The sequence below is a fragment of the Cebidichthys violaceus genome, unplaced genomic scaffold (assembly GCF_023349555.1).
Source record: "Cebidichthys violaceus isolate CVI_PGR_0920_01 unplaced genomic scaffold, fCebVio1.0.p SCAF_188, whole genome shotgun sequence".
NCBI lineage: Eukaryota > Metazoa > Chordata > Actinopteri > Perciformes > Stichaeidae > Cebidichthys > Cebidichthys violaceus.
Genome location: NW_027176359.1, coordinates 136244 through 156211, shown reverse-complemented (window position 1 = coordinate 156211; position 19968 = coordinate 136244). Strand labels below are relative to the sequence as shown.

The 19968-nt window shown below is 47.7% G+C and overlaps 2 protein-coding genes and 1 long non-coding RNA gene across 4 annotated transcripts; 1 reads left to right on the top strand and 2 right to left on the bottom strand.

Moving 5' to 3' along the window:
* The first annotated feature begins 353 nt into the window (after nt 1-353).
* Nucleotides 354-8247, top strand: LOC137874330 (5'-AMP-activated protein kinase catalytic subunit alpha-2-like). Of its 2 annotated transcripts, XM_068712968.1 has the most exons (7): nt 354-501; nt 1257-1344; nt 2260-2484; nt 2602-2764; nt 3496-3834; nt 3938-4064; nt 5389-8247. In XM_068712968.1, the coding sequence occupies exons 1-7, from the start codon at nt 426-428 to the stop codon at nt 5640-5642; spliced, it is 1272 nt and encodes a 423-aa protein (XP_068569069.1). In that variant the 5' UTR covers nt 354-425; the 3' UTR covers nt 5643-8247. The 2 variants fall into 2 exon arrangements, with proteins under 2 accessions (XP_068569069.1, XP_068569070.1); XM_068712969.1 differs by lacking the exon at nt 354-501 and having other exon boundaries at nt 1312-1344; nt 1473-2484.
* Nucleotides 8248-8363: 116 nt separating this feature from the next.
* LOC137874331 (uncharacterized) lies at nt 8364-11351 on the bottom strand. Its single transcript, XR_011103290.1, has 4 exons — nt 11280-11351; nt 11019-11052; nt 10720-10816; nt 8364-10151 (listed from the first exon to the last, which is right to left on the bottom strand). It is a non-coding gene; the product is annotated as an uncharacterized lncRNA (long non-coding RNA).
* A 143-nt stretch (nt 11352-11494) lies between these two features.
* LOC137874333 (FYN-binding protein 1-like) lies at nt 11495-19712 on the bottom strand. The gene is made up of 16 exons (XM_068712971.1): nt 19583-19712; nt 17889-19192; nt 17679-17815; nt 15559-15753; nt 15221-15470; nt 15004-15131; nt 14690-14718; nt 14545-14579; nt 14206-14392; nt 13503-13662; nt 13226-13373; nt 13087-13121; nt 12925-13009; nt 12798-12832; nt 11667-11736; nt 11495-11570 (listed from the first exon to the last, which is right to left on the bottom strand). Exons 1-16 carry the CDS (start codon nt 19589-19591, stop codon nt 11495-11497), a joined length of 2883 nt encoding a protein of 960 aa, XP_068569072.1. The 5' UTR covers nt 19592-19712.
* Between the last annotated feature and the right edge of the window lie 256 nt (nt 19713-19968).

Here is a 19968-nt window from a genome sequence, read left to right as displayed (position 1 = left end):
AATTTGGCTCAAACGTCCATCTCAAGAATTCACACGCCGACTGTGAAGTTCAGGCAACAAAACCACTCACCATTCTATTATGTCACATTTGTATTATTAAGTGCACAGTATCTTAGTTACTCAAAATATAAAGGTGACTTAAAATGGCAACCAAAAGTTCTGTCTACTGCTTTTAAAAGTGAGTGTTGCGCTCCGTTTATCGGATAAAATGAGGAAGTGATAACACTTTGGATCGCTTGACGGAGGACATCTCACACACACACACACACACACACACACACACACACACACACACACACACACACACACAGGCTCTGAACAGGACTAATCGTGTCCATTCGTGTCGTGTCTTTCAGGTGGAGGACACGGAAGCCCGCCGTCTTTTCCAGCAGATCATCTCGGCCGTGGACTACTGCCACAGGCACATGGTGGTCCACCGGGACCTGAAGCCTGAGAACGTCCTGCTGGACGCCAACAAGAACGCCAAGATAGCCGACTTCGGTAGGATCCCCCAGAGCCCGGAGCCCGGAGCCTGGAGCCTGGAGCCCAGACGGGCTTGGCAGAAGAATTGTTTTGGGAATTTAAGAAGAGGGAAAACATAACAGAGGGGGGGGGGGGGTACTTGGACAGTGAACAGTGTTGAAGGCTGTTTGAAATGAACATATGTTGTGCAGAGTCATAGGAGAATGCATGTGTGAAATCACAATCACGCACCTTTAACCTCGTTATTAAATGAGAGTTCATTTCTTAGTTAGCGTTATCGCTCGTGGATAAAGGTATGGTCTGCCGATTGGTTGAGAGCCGGAGCAACGGGACCAGGAACCAGGGAAATATGTTCACACAACACAACGGAGGGCCCTGGTGCACAGCGGGGCTGGGAAGAGGTCCAGCTCTCATATCATGTGTGGCAGGACGCCTTGAGGCCCAGTGTCATCTGATAGGGGAGTAATAGCGGGGGGTGGAGGGGGGGGGGGTGTTAAAGGAACAGGGATGAAGGATAACGGGAGGGGCAGAGCGTCTGGTGTTCAGTGTTTGCCAGAGGAAGAGAGAGGCTCATCCTATTAGACGAGCTTTGTGTTCTGAACAGGAGGATGAAGATATCAGAGCGTCCACCGAGCACAGCTCTCACCCTCCATGTTCAGGTTGACCACAGGATCAACGGCAATGATGTGATAATGGGGGGGGGGGGGGGGGGGGGGGGGTCCTGTCGGAGTAGAGACAGGGAGGTGTTAATGCGTCTTGTGTTGGGCCCACAGGTCTGTCCAACATGATGTCAGATGGGGAGTTCCTACGGACGAGCTGTGGCTCACCAAACTACGCCGCTCCAGAGGTCATCTCAGGAAGGTGTGTGTGTGTGTGTGTGTGTGTGTGTGTGTGTGTGTGTGTGTGAGATCAGATGTACGAACAAGGCTGCAATGATAATCATGTCTAAAAAGGATAATTGTTTAATCACCGGCTCTTCTTGTAAACAGTAACCAGCAAATACTGCATACAAGAAGTGGGCGTGGTCACTGTGACAGTGAGGGATACCCATTGCTACCGTCAATCAGCGTGTAGCCCCGCCTCTAAAGTATCCCCTCTTTATGGTGTGTTTGACTCTAAATGGAGCATAATGTACTAAATGAACATCATGCTGTATTGAAGAAGACTGTAAACTATAGACTGAGACCATAAACTCATGATTACAATGTTTACTGAGGGAATAAATCAAGAGAGAAGTAGAGTCATTTTAGACTAGACTTCTATACAACCAGAGGAGTCGCCCCCTGGTGGACACTAGAGAGAATGCAGCTTTAAGACACTTCTTCTATAAAAATAACTTTTCCTTGAGCTCGATGGAAAACGTCATGAGATAAAGGGAAGATGTGAAGGAGAGTTCATAAGGATTTAGGAAAAGACAATTTCAGAAATTGCGGGTCAGAATTGTCTCCTTTCCTTCCGTAGTGTTTCCTACGCTGAAGGAAAGAACAGAAGCACCTTTCCTCAGCGTGTAGAGGATTGAACCAGCTCTTAATGTGTCTGCAGCTAAGACAATAAGTAACTTCACTCAAACCTTCCTCAGCTAATAAAAGACAGTGTAACCTTTGGAGCGGAATGTGCACGATGTCACCCACACGCATGCATGTGTCCTCAAGAAAGCTCAAAACATCAAATGTATCTTTACATAAAAGATAAAGACCAATGTGCCTCCTACACCAGTAACCCATTGAGTACGAATGATACTTTCTGTCCGTCTCCCGTCCCCTCCCCCGTCCCCAGGCTCTACGCGGGCCCAGAGGTGGACATCTGGAGCTCGGGGGTGATCCTGTACGCCCTGCTGTGCGGCACGCTGCCCTTCGACGACGAGCACGTCCCGACGCTGTTCAAGAAGATCCGAGGAGGCGTCTTCTACATGCCGGAGTACCTGACCCGCCCCGTGGCCTCGCTGCTCGTGCTCATGCTGCAGGTGGACCCTCTGAAGAGAGCCACCATCAAAGACATCAGGTGCTCCCCCCCCCCCTACTCCGTTCAAAGTCTTCTTTCTCTTCCTGCAGCATCTTCTTCCTCTCGTTCTGTAGGCAACAGTAACAACGTCGACTGATTGTTCCGTCCTTCTCTCAGGGATCACGAGTGGTTCAAGCAGGACCTGCCGGGCTACATGTTTCCAGAGGACCCGTCGTACGACTCCTCGGTCCTGGACGAGGAGGCCGTGAGGGAAGTGTGCGAGAAGTTTGAGTGCACCGAGTCAGAGTTCGTGTCCAGCCTCTACAGCGGGGATCCACAGGTGAACTAGTGTCCATGATTCATCGTCTCTGTGTCAAATGTCTTCTGTCACATTCACTTCAAACTACGTTCTAGTGTCTGCTTCTTAAGGACGTCAGCGGCGCCTCTTCATCGTCTCGTCTCAGTTTGCGGAAAACAAGGTTGTTGATGAACATATTTAGTCTCATATTCAGCTTTCATTTTAAACCCAGTTCAAGGGTCACTGTGGCTTTAAGACCTGGTTAAGAGAAGAATCACTTCTCAAAGCACAGTTTAAACATGATCTATGAAGGAAAGAACCCCAAATAATAGCACAAGAAGATGAACTGATCGTCCACATGATTGAGTAGGAGAACAGAAGTAATCCAACAACAACAAAAGGTTAAAAAATGTGAAAATATAAACCAGGAAGAAGCGTTACAGACTCGCCATCTTTACGGGTTCTCTGCCGTCTTCAGTCGGTCAAGTTCAAGGCTCCACACATTACTCCTCCGTCTCGCCTCACAAAATACAAAAATTCCCTCCCACAAACATTTCTCTGTCCCTTTGTTCCCTTGGCCACGCCCCCTCACACCTGTGAGGATCACCTGAGCGCACACAAACGTCTCAAAGCTGCTTTTCTCTGCAGCCACAGTATCGGTTTAAATAGAGCTAAAAGGGTTCAAATTCATTTTAAATGTGATGCCTGCAGTGCGTCGTAGGAGCGTCAGTCAACACGCTTCTATTGACTTTCCGTCCTCTCTGTCCACGCAGGATCAGCTGTCAGTGGCCTATCACCTCATAATAGACAACCGGCGCATCATGACCGAGGCCAGCGAGTTCTACCTGGCCTCCAGTCCTCCCCAGGGCTCCTTCATAGAGGAGGGCATGCTGCTGCCCCCCGGGGTCAAGCCCCACCCGGAGAGGATGCCTCCGCTGCTGGCCGACAGCCCCAAGACCCGCTGTCCTCTGGACGCGCTCAACACCACCCGGCCCAAACCGCTGGCGGTGAAGAAGGCCAAGTGGCACCTCGGGATCCGGAGTCAGAGCCGACCCTACGACATCATGGCCGAGGTGTACAGGGCGATGAGACAACTGAGCTACGACTGGAAGGTACTCTGACACATAAACACACATATATATATATATATATATATATATACATACATACACAGGTCTACACACAAACCAGACCGTGTGGTATTTTGCGTTGTAGGTGGTGAACCCGTATCACCTGCGGGTGCGGAGGAAGAATCCGGTGACGGGGAACTTGGTGAAGATGAGCCTGCAGCTGTACCAGGTGGACAGCAGATCCTACCTGCTGGACTTCAAGAGCATCGACGGTTAGTGACCGACAACACCAACAACACGTCAACACCGACAACACGTCAACACCGACAACACCAACAACACGTCAACACCGACAACACCAACAACACGTCAACACCGACAACACGTCAACACCGACAACACTAACAACACGTCAACACCGTCAACACGTCAACACCGACAACACCAACAACACGTCAACACCGTCAACACCGACAACACGTCAACACCGACAACACGTCAACACCGACAACACCAACAACACGTCAACACCGACAACACGTCAACACCGACAACACTGTCAACACCGACAACACGGACAACACCGTCAACACCGACAACACCGTCAACACCGGCAACACTGGCAACACCGACAACACCGTCAACACCGGCATCACCGGCAACACCGGCAACACGTCAACACCGACAACACCGCCATCACCGGCAACACCGGCAACACGACAACACCGGCAACACGTCAACACCGGCAACACCGGCAACACCGCCAACACCGTCAAAACCGTCAAAACCGTCAACACCGTCAACACCAACAACACCGTCAACACCGACAACACCCACAACACCGTCAACACCGGCAACACCGGCAACACGTCAACACCGACAACACCGGCAACACGTCAACACCGACAACACCGGCAACACGTCAACACCGTCAACACCGGCTTCACACCATTTCTAATTTGTGATAATACAAACACAAATGCAAAGCAGATTTACGTGAAAAGAACATTTTATTTCTCTCTTGTTTTATTTGTTTAACGCACAAAGATCTGCCTTAGTGTCGGTCAGCGCCAGTTCTCCGAAATTCCATTTGTCTGTGTCTCTGAACTCTGCTCTGGTGGAGTCGAAAACAGCTGAGTCGGTGGTTTATGCAAATCCAGGTGTCAGAGTTTGGTGCCTGTTGTAGCATGTTTGCAAAGTTGCGTTTGCATTCCAGACTGCGCTGGCAACCTGTTTATAGAAAGAAAAGATACAAAAATGATCTGAAGCCAGTTATCAGGAGAACAAAAAATATATATAATCCAGTTCAACAGACAAAATAAAAAACAGTTAAAGTTGCTTAATTTTATATTCAGAGTGTAAATATAGCAGCACAGTGTGTGTGGATTAATGTCTACCAGCTCCGTCAGCACCGTTGCCGTTGTTTGCACTGTTAGCGCCATCACCATGTTGAGAGCCGTGTGGAGGCAACCCCTCACTCATATACTCTGAAGTCAAGCACCTTTAAATAGCACATATTTAGAGTTTATTTTGGTGGTGGCACATTTGAATGCTGATGCTATGCTACTGCCCCCCCCCCCTCCTCTCTTCCCGTAGATGACATCATCGAGGCGGCGGGCTTTAAATCGGGCTCGTCCACCCCTCAGAGGTCGGGCTCCACCGCCGGCCTCTACAGACCCAGGCTGAGCATCGACTCGGCGAGCCTGGCCATCGACGTGCCCCAGCTCAGCTCCTCCCTGCCGGGCTCGCTGTCCGGCAGCAGCGCCCCGCTGCTCGCCCCCCGCCAGGGATCGCACACCATGGACTTCTTCGAAATGTGCGCCAGTCTGATCACCACGCTGGCGCGCTGAGACCCGAGCTTTAAGAAGCCCGATCCGGGAAGAAGGGAGCGACTTCCTCTCTCTGTCTCCTGTCACCTTAAGGAGACAGAGAGAGGACAATCCCCTCAATCTACTATCAACCTGCTGAGATGTCATCACCTAGTGGTGCAGAGTGTCCCCCAGACTCTGATCAGAGGTCAAACCGCTTTTGTTATCCATGTATATTATATTTATACTACAATCAAAGGTATACCAAATAACTTTATACACCATAAAGAAGAAGATTATTATTTAGGTATCAGATCCATATTTAGTTTTCTAGACACTGTAGTTAAATATGATTCAAGCATCGACGTAGAGGATGAATGAAGGCAGCGGCATCACACTCATACACAAGATACATATCTCTGCTGAAAACAACATGTTAAACATTCAACACACACACACACACACACACACACACACACACTCTCTCCTCACTAGTCCTTAAGACATGACAAGTTGAGCTGCGGCTGATATGCTGCTATTTCATGCATGTACATTTAAATATTAATAATAATAACAGTGATGTCAGACGTCTGACAGTCTGTCACATATGCAGTCAGCTGGAAAACACAGAAGCCATAAGTTGAGTTTTTTTAGGGCTACAATTATTAATAAACGTTATTATATTTTTTTAAGCCTTTTAAAATGTGCATCAGAAGTTACAGCCCAATGTGAGGTCTTGAGTCTGATAATTCACTTGATGAATGACTCCAATAGATCACAGTAGCAGTGATGACCTTCATCAGTGTGTGTGTGATGATGATGAGGTGATGATGACGATGACCGATGAGAGAGGAAGAGGACAAAATCCACGTGAGATGGTGTGAATCGGAACGAAGCAGGAACCTTTCTCCAGTTGCCTTAAAAAATAACACGTCATGGAGAGAGAGTGTGTGTGTGTGTGTGTGTGTGTGTGGTGGAGCGTATCACATGACAGAACGCGATGCTTTGTGTTTCTTCTTTTTGTTTGTTCTTCTCTTTGATTCATACGCTCCTGCGTCGTGATGAACGTCTCACTCTTGTCTCACTCTCGTCTCACTCTCGTCTCACTCTCGTCTCACTCTCGTCTCACTCTCGTTACTTCTTCTAAACGTTCTGCGTCTTCTTGTCAGGTCGGACCGTTTGTTCCCTGAACCGCTGCTCAGATGAATCTCTCTTCCGGTCCGTCCTCTCGGTTTGCCTTTCTGCTGATCTCAGTGAAACCTCAAAATAGCCGATATTTAACATATTTGATGTTCTTCTATAGCTGTAAAGCTACGAGCATGTGCTGTTTGTAATATTCTCCAAAAAACGCCATTGTGATATAAACAAACTATAAACAAAATATTCTGCAAAGAAGCAAGAAATGAAGGAGTGTCGTGCTTTTATTCAACTGTAATATTTAATTTGATCAGACTACTTTATAAAGAAAAAAGTCATTAAATACATGTATTGTAAAGAAACAGAAAGTTGAATATCCTGAAAACAATTTGAAGCCCTGTTGTCTAAATGTTATGTATTTTAAATGTATTTTAAATGTATTTCAAATGTATTTCAAATGTATTTTAAATGTATTTTCTGACAATCCGCTCGGCTACAGTCGGGTCTGTCTCACTCGGTCTGTTGAGCATCCGCACATTTATTTGCATATCCGAAAAAATAAACTCACGCTTCTGTAATCTGCTGCCGCCGTTGTTGCGTCCACAGGCTCGAGGCAAGTGATTGACAGGAAGGAGAGGAGGCGGGAGCTTTGTGCGCTAACGTTCCAGGGTTAACTGGGAGAGTTCGGCCATGTTGGAGATTCACAGACTATTCAAGCAGTTACAGCGTTCTCACGATTCTAGGTTCTAGTCATTCTTTGCCTTACTGAGAGCTTTGTGAAGCCGTGTTCTTTAAACCCTTTACGTCTCGTGTGGCGCTGCCTCTTCCTGTCTGTGACGTCGCGTTCCAACGCCTCCAGATACGCTCTGACTGCTCCACGTTCCCTTCAGTCAAACCTCTGTTCTACACTTTATTGCTGCGTCTTCAGTGACTCCGGTCACATTGGGGACGGTCCCCGCTATGCACCCGGTCCCCGCTATGCACCCGGTCCCCGCTCTGCACCCGGTCCCCGCTATGCACCCGGTCCCCGCTATGCACCCGGTCCCCGCTATGCACCCGGTCCTCGCTCTGCACCCGGTCCCCGCTATCCACCCGGTACCGACTCTGATGCTCCTGCAGAGGGTCCTGATATAACCAGTATTTTACCGTCATGACGTACCGCTGTACTATTACAACCGTATGCAACCACCAGGGGCATGTTGGTGAACTCTGCTCTGCGTTTAAACACAGCAGGGGTCTGAATACAAGCAGAGTATCTGTTCATCTGTGGAGGGGTTCTTATGGTCAGTGTCACCTTAAAGACCCCCGTGTGTGTGTGTGTGTGTGTGTGTGTGTGTGTGTGTGTGTGTGTACACTGGTTCTGGTGTAAGAGTGTGTTATTGTGTTTCAACCGTCTCTGTCTGATTTGGGGATTATTCTTGTTATGCACTGCATGATGTTGCTGTTATGATTTGCACTTTAATGAGTATTTATTGAAAAATACAATAAACAGACATTTAAAAGGATAAAATGTCTCCGAGGCTTTGTCAACGTGACACACACACACACACACACACACACACACACACACACACACACACACACACACACACACACACACAGAATGACCTCAGGTGATCGTCACGCTGCGTTTCTCTGTCTGTAACACTTTTTATTCGTCAGCTTGAGGGAAAAGTCGTAGAATGAAAGAAAGGCGGCACATAAAAGCGACGGATAAAACGCTGCATAAAAATTAAAAGAAAGAGAATAAAAGTTTATGGCCGACGTTTCCCTCCAGACGGGGCGACTGAAACCAACACAGAGCGACTGGTACAAGCAGAATTCTTCAGTTTTATATTTTCTATTAGGCTCCATGATGTTGATGTTTATCGGCGCGCCATTAAAGATCATTATTATAATAATAATAATGTTAAAAGCTCAGTATATACATAATATGAAGGGAGTTGACACAGAAGCACTTCCATAAAGTCAAACGATCTTTAACACAATAATGAAGGTAATAAAAAATAAAACACAATAATACAAACGGAGGAAAAAGGAACTAAATGTTGAAGGTGGTCTAACGCTGTCCTGTAGATACATGAGCAGCAGAAGTACTGTAGGTCAGAGGTCTATTAAAGGGCCAGTGTGTAGGGATTCAGGACATCTATGAGCAGAAATGGAATATAATATTGTGTGTAATCACCTAAAACTAAGAATTGTTGTATTTGCCGTTCATAGAGAACGGGTCCTCTTCACGTTCTACGGTAGCCCAGAACGGACAAACCAAACTCTGGCTCCAGAGAGACGTTCATGTTGTTTCGTGGACTACGGTTTTGAAGCCTCAAGTTTGGCCTTTTGGCGGACGCCATCTTGTTTTTTTTGCAACCACAAGTAACCCGAGCTACGCACAACTAAACGACATTTTTTTGGAGACCAATTAACTTCCATTAACTTAGAACACACTGTGAAAGGGTTAAAGTTCTAAGACAAAAACACGGACAACTCTCAGATGGGACAACACCGCGAAAGAGACCTGTCAATCAGCGTGTAGAGAAGTAGAGTCATTTTAGACTAGACTTCTATACAACCAGAGGAGTCGCCCCCTGGTGGACACTAGAGAGAATGCAGCTTTAACACATGAAGCTTTGACTTCACTCTAAAGAACCGGAGGTTTGCCGCCTGGTCTTTACGTCACCTAAAGGTCACAGTAGTTCTCCAACATACTTGGAAAGGGAGCGGTGAGCCGACGGGTGTTCAGTTGGTTTCAATCTACAACCTCACCACTAGATGTCACTAAATCCCACACACTGCTGCTTTACGTCTTTGTTCATCTGTACGTTCATCAGCTGCGTATAGATTGGGATTTACTCTTTTGCCACCAACACTGTAAACTGGTAACAAGTGTTTAGGACACGAACTGAGGATCCTGAAGAACAACCTGACAGAAGAAAGACTACTGATCTTTATGAAAATGATGAAAATGAACTCTCTGAAGTAAACGACGCTCCCTGTTCTGTACTGCCTGTTCCTGCTGTGTTTCCTCAGGATGGTGCGTCTCACCCTGAATAATACCCTGGTCTGATGGAAAACCCACATTTTCCATTGTCCTCCACCACTTTAAATATATGTCTGGTACTTTCACATGAAGTGTGTAGTTGTCTGCAACAGCTTGTGCGTCCTTTCCTTGGATCAGCAGTTTAAGGATCAAAGTCACTCAGAGTCACCAGGATCACTGTCCGTCTCTGGTGCTTCAGAAGAAAATAAAACACAGAGTTCAGGTCGCTGAGATGGAGGAATCCTCCTCCTCCTCTTGCTCCTGTTCTTCATCGTCTCACTGATCCACAAAGGCAGTCAGCAGGTTAATAAGTTCACAGTCGAGAAGATGACGTCACAGTGACGTCCACACATCCTGTTTCCTCTGCCTGGTGGCTTCTGTCAAACAGAAAGAACCTCACGTCAGGATTATGTCAGGAGAGAAGATGAAAACAAGCAGTGAAAGAATATTATCAGTAACCTGAACTAAATAAAAACAACATCCTTTATGATAAACTGAAACTATATTACCTGGTTAAAAAATAAAATATAAAAAATAAAATAAAATACATAAAAAAAAATAAAAAAAATAAAAAAAATAAAAAAATAAAATAAATAAAATACATTGATATGAACATAAATTCCTTTCAGCTCTAATATATCAAAAAAAGGAGACGGCATGAATTTACAATTACAACATCTTTCATGGCATTAAACCACAAAAACTGAAAAGAAAAAGAAATGTCACATCGGACACTAAAATAGTGTAAACATGAAACATTATGGTCATTTCTACACATGTATTTATGAGACATTATACCTGGCTCTAACAAAAACAAACTACACTAAAACCTTCTGGAATCTAACTGAAGCTAAACTGGAACCAACAAGTCAGAAATAAGATTAAATATGAGAGAATTGAAAACTCAAACATTGGTGACGTAGTTAAGATGTGGTTCATTCTCACCTTGTTTCAGGATAATTACTCAAAGTCGACAGGAGGAGGTAAGATCATCATATCGGGGAGACCGAAATCCACTTCCTGTGTTGAAGCGGCTCCAGGCCTGAGGAGGAAACATGTTTGAAATAACTTCATCCGTCTTTGTTGGTGCAACAGAGGATGACCTCATGTATCAGGAACACGACACGGCTGATAAGTGTGAAGATTCAATCGACACGGAAAGACAAAAATAATAAAACACTCCCTCTCTTCTGTGTGTGTGTGTGTGTGTGTGTGTGTGTGTGTGTGTGTGTGTGTCTACTCACAAGGGAGCTTCTTCCTCTGTTCTGAGCACAGGACCTGAGACGTGAACACAGTATATGAGCGTTTAGTTTTAAAAACACATCACATGTTCTGGAACTGATCCTTTAAAATATTCACAGTCACCGTTAAAGAAATGGAATGATCACGCTTCACAACATTATATTGTCTTTATATCACATAACAGATATTGTGTGTTTCAAAACAAGACTTCTATCATTTGTTTCTGTGTTTTACAATCGGGGGTGTTCTCAGGCGTCGCTTACCTGTCCCTGGTTCAGTGTGGCTGTAAAGAAAGAAGGAAAAGCAAACGTTAAAACCTCATTCATGTGTGTGTGTGTGTGTGTGTGTGTGTGTGTGTGTGTGTGTGTGTGTGTGTGTGTATGTATGTATGTATGTATGTGTGTATGTGTGTGTGTGTGTGTGTGTGTGTGTGTGTGTGTGTGTGTGTGTGTGTGTGCAGCAGGTATGTGCATCACGCCTACCTGGCAGCTGGCTTCTCAGGTTTCGGTGAGCGGAAAAATGTGGCCAACTTCTGAAGAGCTTCCTGTCTTGCTCTGTTAAAAAGAGATATACAAATGTACTGTGTATCCACATATATGTGTGTGTGTGTGTGTGTGTGTGTGTGTGTGTGTGTGTGCGTGTGAACTCACTGGACATTAGGACCGTCTGCGCTGATGTCACTTTGACTGTGGACGTGGTTCACGCTCAGGTCTTTGTTCCCTGAGACAGTGAAGGAACAGGACAGATAAATCATAACACTTTCTCTTTCACGTAATCATCGCTACCTGAAGACACGAAACACCCTGACCTCCATCACACACGTCAACACGACGTCTTCCTGTTTACACAGAACAACCTGCTCGTCTGGTGAGGAAGTGAGTCGGCATTTAAAGTATGCAAACAGCAGCGGGAGCTCAGCGACCCGTCAAACCAAGGTCAGAACTGTGTCGGGATTGTAGACGCTTTGAACTCGTTTGACACCGAGTTTAGGGACTACAGTTCCAATAATGCTCTTAGCCGAATTAGCCGTTAGCGGTTCCTGTTAGCGATGTGCTCAGCTGAAGAAAACGAGTTCATTCTCAGGTGAGCTCTGGATCTATAAGGAGTGTCTTTTTTTTTATCTGTGACTTCAAAGGATGGATGTTTATGTGTGATGGACATCAGAGAGTGTAAGTCACACTGAGTCTGAACATGTGTTGGTACGTCAGGTATACCCCCGGTATCTCAACTACTAACCCGTAACGCTTCATGACTGCATCTTGCATGGTTGAGCCACAGAAACACCCAGCTAAGTCCTCAAAACCTCCTCTGTGGTAGTTCCCTCTACAGCAGGGGTCTCCGGGGACACCGTCCCTCCTCAGTCCTCCTAACGGTGCTGGAATTCCATCTACGTTTGTTTAGATTAGTCTACCGCTAAATTACTGCAACGCGCAGGTTTTGGTTGGTTAGTAACAGCACTACTGATGATGCACCTTGGATAAAAGGATAAAACCCGTACGGCATGTTTCACCCCCCCCCCCCAAAGAAAGAAGAAGCTGTCGACTCCCAGGTACAGAGTCAAAGATGGAGAAACCTTTCTACAAGTGCCTTTAAAAGATGAAGGCTGCAGATACGTGTCGGTAAAGGAGTTCTGCACTCGTATGGAACAATCGTCAACAAAGTGTCTCTTTTGTATCTGCACACTTCCATCAAGATGAAACATGGAGGAACAACACGCGTCACACTGCGTGGTTTTTAACGAGCTTATCGTGAAGCGTCAGCCATACGCTGTGAGTTCTTACCCATGTCTGGCATGGAGAGCGTCCTGTTGTGTCCGCTGCAGAGGAAAAGACAGCGAGGAGACATTAAGAAACAGTAACCAACCAGAGGTGATTGAAAACCAAAGGATTCAGGCGGACACGGACTTACATTGGAAGCGTCGGGTATTCAGGGTCAGGGGCGGGAGAGAGAGGTTCTTCGTCGTCGCCGGTCCACTCCTCGCTGTCATCTGTGACTGAACGACGGTGACGTCAAACTGACGCAGAATAACACATGTGCTCTTACTACGAATAGGAACGGGAAGATACTTACAACTTTCCGCTGACAGAGGATAGTGGTTTGAGGCCCTGAGAAAAAGAGACAAGACTGTAAATGACGCTTTCAACTTTCACTACGGCCTGCAGGTCGAAGCCGGGTCTGGGTCTGCTGGAGGCCCAGCTAGGTCTGTTACCTGCTCCCCGTCCTGGTGACCTCCTCCTCCTCGACGACGTTGTTGTTGTTGCTGCTGCCGCCGCTCTTGCGAGTGATCGCGGCCTTCTTTCCCAGCTCCAGCATCTCCTTGATGTCCAGCTCCACATGGTCCACCGCGATGTAGCCGTCTGGAACACACCCGCCAGAGTCAGCGCTGCGACCCGCCACCGCATCACGGACTCACTTCTGACCCCCGTGGCTCAGAGTTTATACGTGATGAATGTGAAAACACTGCTAGTAGACCTCTCTGAACTCACAGTTGCTGCTGCCGTCCCGGGCCAGCCACTTCCCTTTGGGACAGTTGGTTGTTCGGATGATGCTGACGATGTCTCCGCTGTTGACGGGCAGGTCGTTCTTGCGTCCCTTGTTGGTCACGGTTACCTTGGCCTGGTACATGGCGTCCTCCTGTCCGGTGATCTGAAAATACACAAACAAACGCCACGCGTTGACGGAGGGACTCGTGCACGAAAAGCAGCGCTCACTTCTTGTGTTTCTCAGCCTCGGGTGATTAATGAAACATGAGTGACGTCTGCTTCACATTTAGGGGAGGACTTCAAACTACAGGACTTAAGACAGCATTCAAAGAATCAAAGGCTCTGATCTACCTGCACTGCTGAGTCCTCCACCAGCTGCAACCTCAACAGCTGTGAGTACTAACAACAACAATTACAATAACAATAACAATAACCATAACCATGGTCGTTGTTAACGTTCATAGTGATGTTTTTGGAGGGACTATCAGTGTTCATTATTTTGATCTTGCATACTCTTCCTGGTGTCTCCAATGTTACCGACCCAAGCTGTAAAGGAAGTGAGCCACCTTCATGTTACTAATTCGGCACATGTTCAGCTCAGCTCCACGGGGAGGAATGAATCCCGACAGGTTTGTACGCCAAGAGCCTCCCCCCCCTCCCCCCTCTCTCCCCCCGCTCACCTTTCCGTCAGAATAACATCACTCACTTTGAATTTCTTCTTCATCTCGTTCTCCTTCTTCTCCCTCTCCTTCTGCTCCTTCTTCTCCCTCTCCTGCTTCTCCTTCAGCTCCTTCTTCTCCTTCTCCAGACGCTGCTTCTCTCTCTTTTTCAGCTCTTTCTCATCCGGCCCTTCTGCACCTGTGGCGGCGGCGGCGGCGGCTTTCTTGTCGTTCCTGCAGAGGAGACAATGGTTGGTGTTTGCATGTTTAAAGACAACAGAGGGAGATTAGCAGGGAGACAAAGGACGACCAAGACTCTCTTATCGCTGACGGTGTCTCCAGAGAACTGGGTCAAAGAAACATGGAAAATAAACAGAAGGCCTTACTTGCTGAACCTGCCCAGCTTGCTTTTCTCTTCATTCTGTAAACACCGACAAAGAGATCATTCACTTTACTCCACAGATACGCAAGGATGAGGATAAATACTTATCTCATTACTACATAATCTGAACACTCATTAAAGCTACTCACCGTTTCCTTTTGTGCCTCGCCGTACGGATCTGCGGTAAACACGGTTATGTAAAAAAAGAATAAAAGGAATGTTTAATAAAATCCTCAAGACAGAATCATAGAAGGTAAACATTCATCATCTGTGACTATTGGTGACGTGGTCAGCACTTCTTTCATTTAACCCACGGACGAATGCTAATCATTCACGTAAACGTCACACTTCGTGCAGCCGAACGCGCCGACGCGATGCCGATAAGCGGCGCGTTATCGGTGAGATGCGACCGAAGCGATGGTATCTGGTGTGCAGAAGTGTGCCGGCTGAGAAGCCTCCTCACTCTTTGGGGGCCCTTTGCGCTTCTTGAGGCCGTCGCTCTTCCCTTTCTTTTTGGCTGCAGACGTGGGCATGGTCTCGTAGGCGTTCTCCGGGCTCTCGTAGGCGCCGGCGCCGACGTCACCTTCGAGTCTGGAGGAGTTTCAGAAGGGAAGGAATCAAAAAAAAACCCAAGTTCTCAGATTTGAACGGAGTACTCTGATGGATCTGGTGCGTCTTACCCTGCCGGCGGTGGAGATTCCGGAGAGATCTGGAAGGAGGATTCTGGTTCTCGATTATCTCGGTCTGGTGCCGCATACACCTCCGCTCCTGGAGGAGTCATGCCGTTGCTGTAGAACTCTGGCAGGTTCTGTCCATCTGGAGTATCTGGACCCGTGTGCTCCCCACTCCCCCACTCTGAATGAGAGTACGCCTCTGAGGCCAAGTCGTCCGTGGTGTCTGTCTCTGAGAACTCAGGAGGAGCCGGGACCTCTGTGGACGGACAACGATGTTAACGGGGCGGCCGGTTTATTTGTTTGGTTTTCAACCAAGTTCGTACGCGTAACAATGGCGACCTCACCGTTGTCTCGCACAGGAGGAGGAGGGATGAACTGACTCAGGTTGACAGAGTGAGGTCTGCCAGGCTTCTCTGGAGTCGGACCCAGAGACTCGGGGTCTGGGAGGACCTTCTTGAGTGGAGGGGGAACCACCAACAGCTCCGGGATGGGGTCGGGCCCCTCCTCGGTGATACCCTCCAACACCGGAGAGGCTTGACCTGCAAACAATGACATCATCACACATGGTTTCTTAATGTGTCGCTACTTTTTCCAGATATTTTCTTTCATTTGGACGCAGTAAAAACAGGGAAAACACCTGAAGGAACTTTGCAAACAGAGAGAGCAGCCGAGCAAACCGAGAGGAAGAATTTGATCTGTGAGGAGAGTGAACCAGTCAAACACTAGACGTTGTGATTTCACTCTGCAGAGCAGAGATAATGCGATTACAAGTGAGACATCTGAAGAGCTTAATAAAGAAACGTACAGCAAAAAAACACTTTGCATTACTCCACATGTAACTTATCTTCTTTTAATCTAAAGTACTAAAGCAATATAACTACAGCACACTACTTTCCTTTCTTACAATGCAAAATACATCTTGTTTATTTCACTTGCTACTGCACGAGACTCGTTTATAGAAGAATCACCTTCGATCCTTCGCTGTGATAAGTAGACAGTAGACTCGATTAAACGGTAAAACAGCGTGAGGCTGTTTGAAACCGATGCCTGCTTAAATGGTGACATGCACGATTAATACGCTCTCTGTGCAGCACAGCAGCAGACTGGCTCCTCCTCCCCGTCATCTGAACAGACGATGAACAGCGCTTGTCTCTGCAGCTCCGTGTCACGGTGATGGACTCGCTCCTGTCATTGCTGACATACCTCTGCAGCTCTGCCCTGCTGCTCAGTTGTTTCTGGCACAACAAGAGGAATGTCAGGCCTGTTCTCCATATATATGTGTGTGTGTGTGTGTGTGTGTGTGTGTGTGTGTGTGTGTGTGTGCGTGTCTTTAAAGCTGCTTCTCCAAAGCAACACTCGGGGCAACCCTGTGGCATAAACCATACCACACATACCACATTTCCTCTATAGCTGAAACCCTACACTACTGATACTACTAGCTGCGCTGCACTACGATGGAGTACTGAACGGGACTATTGGACACGGGTTCAGGGGCCCAAAGCGTCAGGGAGCCTCCCTGGTCTCCACCTGCAAAATGTCACTCAAAGAGACGCGAACCAACCAGGAAGAGACTCAAAAATGACCACAAAGAAACATAAAACCACTACAAAGAGATTCACAGGGACTAAGGAAAAAGGTCCAAACAACCGGGAAGAGTCGTAAAAATGACTACAGCGAGACAAAATCAACCACATAGAGACGCAATATTACTGCAAAGAGACGACAACAACTACAAAGAGACGCATTATGACTACAAAGAGACAAAAACAACTACAAAGAGACACAGAATGACTACAAAGAGACGCAGAATGACTACAAGGAGACAAAAACAACTACAAAAAGACACACAATGACTACAAAGAGACAAAAACAACTACAAAGAGATGCAGAATGACTATAAAGAGACACAAAATGACGACAAAGAGACGCATTATGACTGCAAGGAGACAAAAACAACTACAAAGAGACACAGAATGACTAAAAAGAGACAAAAACAACTGCAAAGAGAAAAACAACTACAACGAGAAAGACGCAAAAATGACTGTAACGAGACAAAGTTAAATACAAAAAGACAAAAGAATATTGCTACAAAGAGACGAAAACAAATAGAAAAGACACTACACAAAAGGACCAAAAGACCAAAGACACAACGACTATGAAAAGAGGCAAAATGACCACAAAGAGACACAAAACGACCACAACAAAAACTAAAGGAGGCTGAACAATGATACACATATGTGTCTTACTCCAGTGTACCGGAGCTGGTGGGACCGTTTGTATGTCAGGACCCGGGGCCAGTTGTCTCATAATGGGCCCCACACACAGTACGCACCTGGTGATGAGGTTTGCTGTTGTGTACTTCAACTTACAGGTATAACAGTAAAAGAAAATCCCAAATTTAATAAAAGTCCTCAAGAAAGCAGGAAGAGGAAGAAGGACTCTGCAGTGATGGGTCCAGACTTACTGTGGTCAAAGCCGTTTACTGGTTTCGACAGGAGGGCGTTCCCCTCGTAGTCAATGGGCGGGAGCTCTAGGAGACTCGATGGGAGCTCCTCGGGAGGTGGGGTGATGGAGTAGGACGTTGAGGGGTTTGTCGGCGGGCTGAAACAAGATGAATGCATTACAAGATGTCCAATAACAGTCAAGTGTATTCCTGCACTGATAAGGTGTGTACCTGATCTTCCTGCGGGCCTTCTCCAGAGCATTGAAGATCCTCTGGTCACACGGAGAAGTCCTTTTCCCCGGGTTCAAGTCCTCCACCCTGGAGAGGGCCGCGAGGGCCGAGATGGGACGCTCCGCTTTGGGAGACGGTGGAATGGACGCAGGAGGGTCCGCAGCTGCTGGAGGAGGAGGAGGAGGAAGAGGACGAGGAGGCGCCTCCACCTCAGCTATGTTCACAGCCTCTATGCCGGCTTCCTCGACCGCGAGCTCATCAAGCTCAGGAGGCGATGGAGAGGGAGCGGAGGCCATCGGAGAGGCGCGACCCGGTGGAGGGGTCGGGGCAGCGCTGGGCGGATCGGGGATGATTCCGTTCTGGCTGGCGGGCCTGGAAACGGGCAGGGAGGGCGGTTCTAATTCAAGTGGGGTTTCACTCTCTGGGGTCGGAGTTTCGGGAGCCGGGGTGTCCGGTATGAAAGCAGGAGGTGGGATGAAGTCGAGAGAGGCGGGGAATATTTCCACCGTAGCATGAGCGTCGGGTAAGGTGGGGATGTTTGGAAGGTGGGCCTTTGGTACGCCGTATTCTGGCTCTGCCGACACGTTGCCGAAGTCAGAAGGTGCCGGGATTAGAGGAGCCGGGATTAGAGGAGCCGGGGTTAGAGGAGCCGGGGTTAGAGGAGCCGGGATTAGAGGAGCCGGGATTAGAGGAGCCGGGATTAGAGGAGCCGGGATTAGAGAAGCCGGTCCAGGGCCGTCTAAGCTCAGGGTGTCCAGGATGGGCTCTGCTGGGACCTCAGCGGAATTTCTCTTCGGTGACTTCTTGAAGCCCAGGAAGCCCTTCTTCTTCGACACTGTGGCTTGAGGAGCCGTCACGTCCGGCACCAGCTCCGCGGTGCTCTCCTTGGTCGCTCCAGAGAGCAGCGGGAGCAGCGGGAGCGTCTTCTCTTTACCGTTCTTCTGCTTCTGATCCGTCAGACCCTCGTCCGGCTTCTCTTTGCTCGCTTTCGTCTTGTCTTTGCCCTTTTTTGACTTCCCCTCGCTCTTGTCTCTCGCCTTGGAGTTGATCTGGATGAGGGGCTTCTTGCTCTCCTTCTTGTCCTCCTTGAAGATCACTCTGGGGGCGTTCCCCGACCTCCCCTCCAGGCTGATGGAGGAGAGCAGGGAGGGGCGCGCCCCTGCAGGGAGGAAGTGAGTGGGGCTCTGGGCGAGAGGGACGACCCTCGGTTTCTCTGGGAGAGCGGGTTTCATGGTGGGCTGCTTCATGATGTGGTCCTCCTCCTGGAACTTGGCCCTCAGGGCCTTAAAGTCCAACGTGTCTCCCTGGTGAGAGGACAACACAACACACAGTGTCAGGAAAATGAACCAACGATCACCTGATGGTGTCGAACAAAACACCTGCTGTGAAACACGTGGAGAATTAAATCATGCACAGCAAAATGGTGGTTTAGTTTTAAAGTAATTTGCATATCAATCAGTTTCTGCTGGAGAGGAAGTCGACGGACCTGCTTTGTAGTGAATCAACACATGTATTTTATTATGTAACCCTTAACAGTCAGTCCACTCTCTACACAGACACTATAACTCAGCTGATTTAAGACTGAGATGATGTCATTTTGACAGGAAGCAGATTTAACAGCATAATTAAACACAGCGTCGTTATAATAACTCACTTTACGGCAGGATTAGAGTAGATTAAAAAGAGCAACACACCTGATCCATTGCGTGTTTAATTATCCACCGAAAAGCGACACAAATCTCCTTCAGCAGCTTCTCATTATGTCGTCCTCTGACGGATCACTTTCTATCGACCGATCGAAGAGTCGCTCGAGAGACAACTTCAGCGTCCCACGCGCGCTGGTGATCGCTGCAGGAATGAGGTCGAGTGGGAATACTCGTCGCTTATAAAAAGAAGTCTCGTCAAACGGGTCGAGCGCCGAACAAACAGACTCTCAACAGACTTCTCGTTCTTCTTCATCCCTCAGGAATGCGGCTCGGCTCGCTCCATGTGAGTCACCGTCAGGAAGCCTCGGAGATGAGTCCTTACTATTGTTATTATTAAAGGGCTGAATCTCCAGGTATCAGCGCTTAAATAAAGG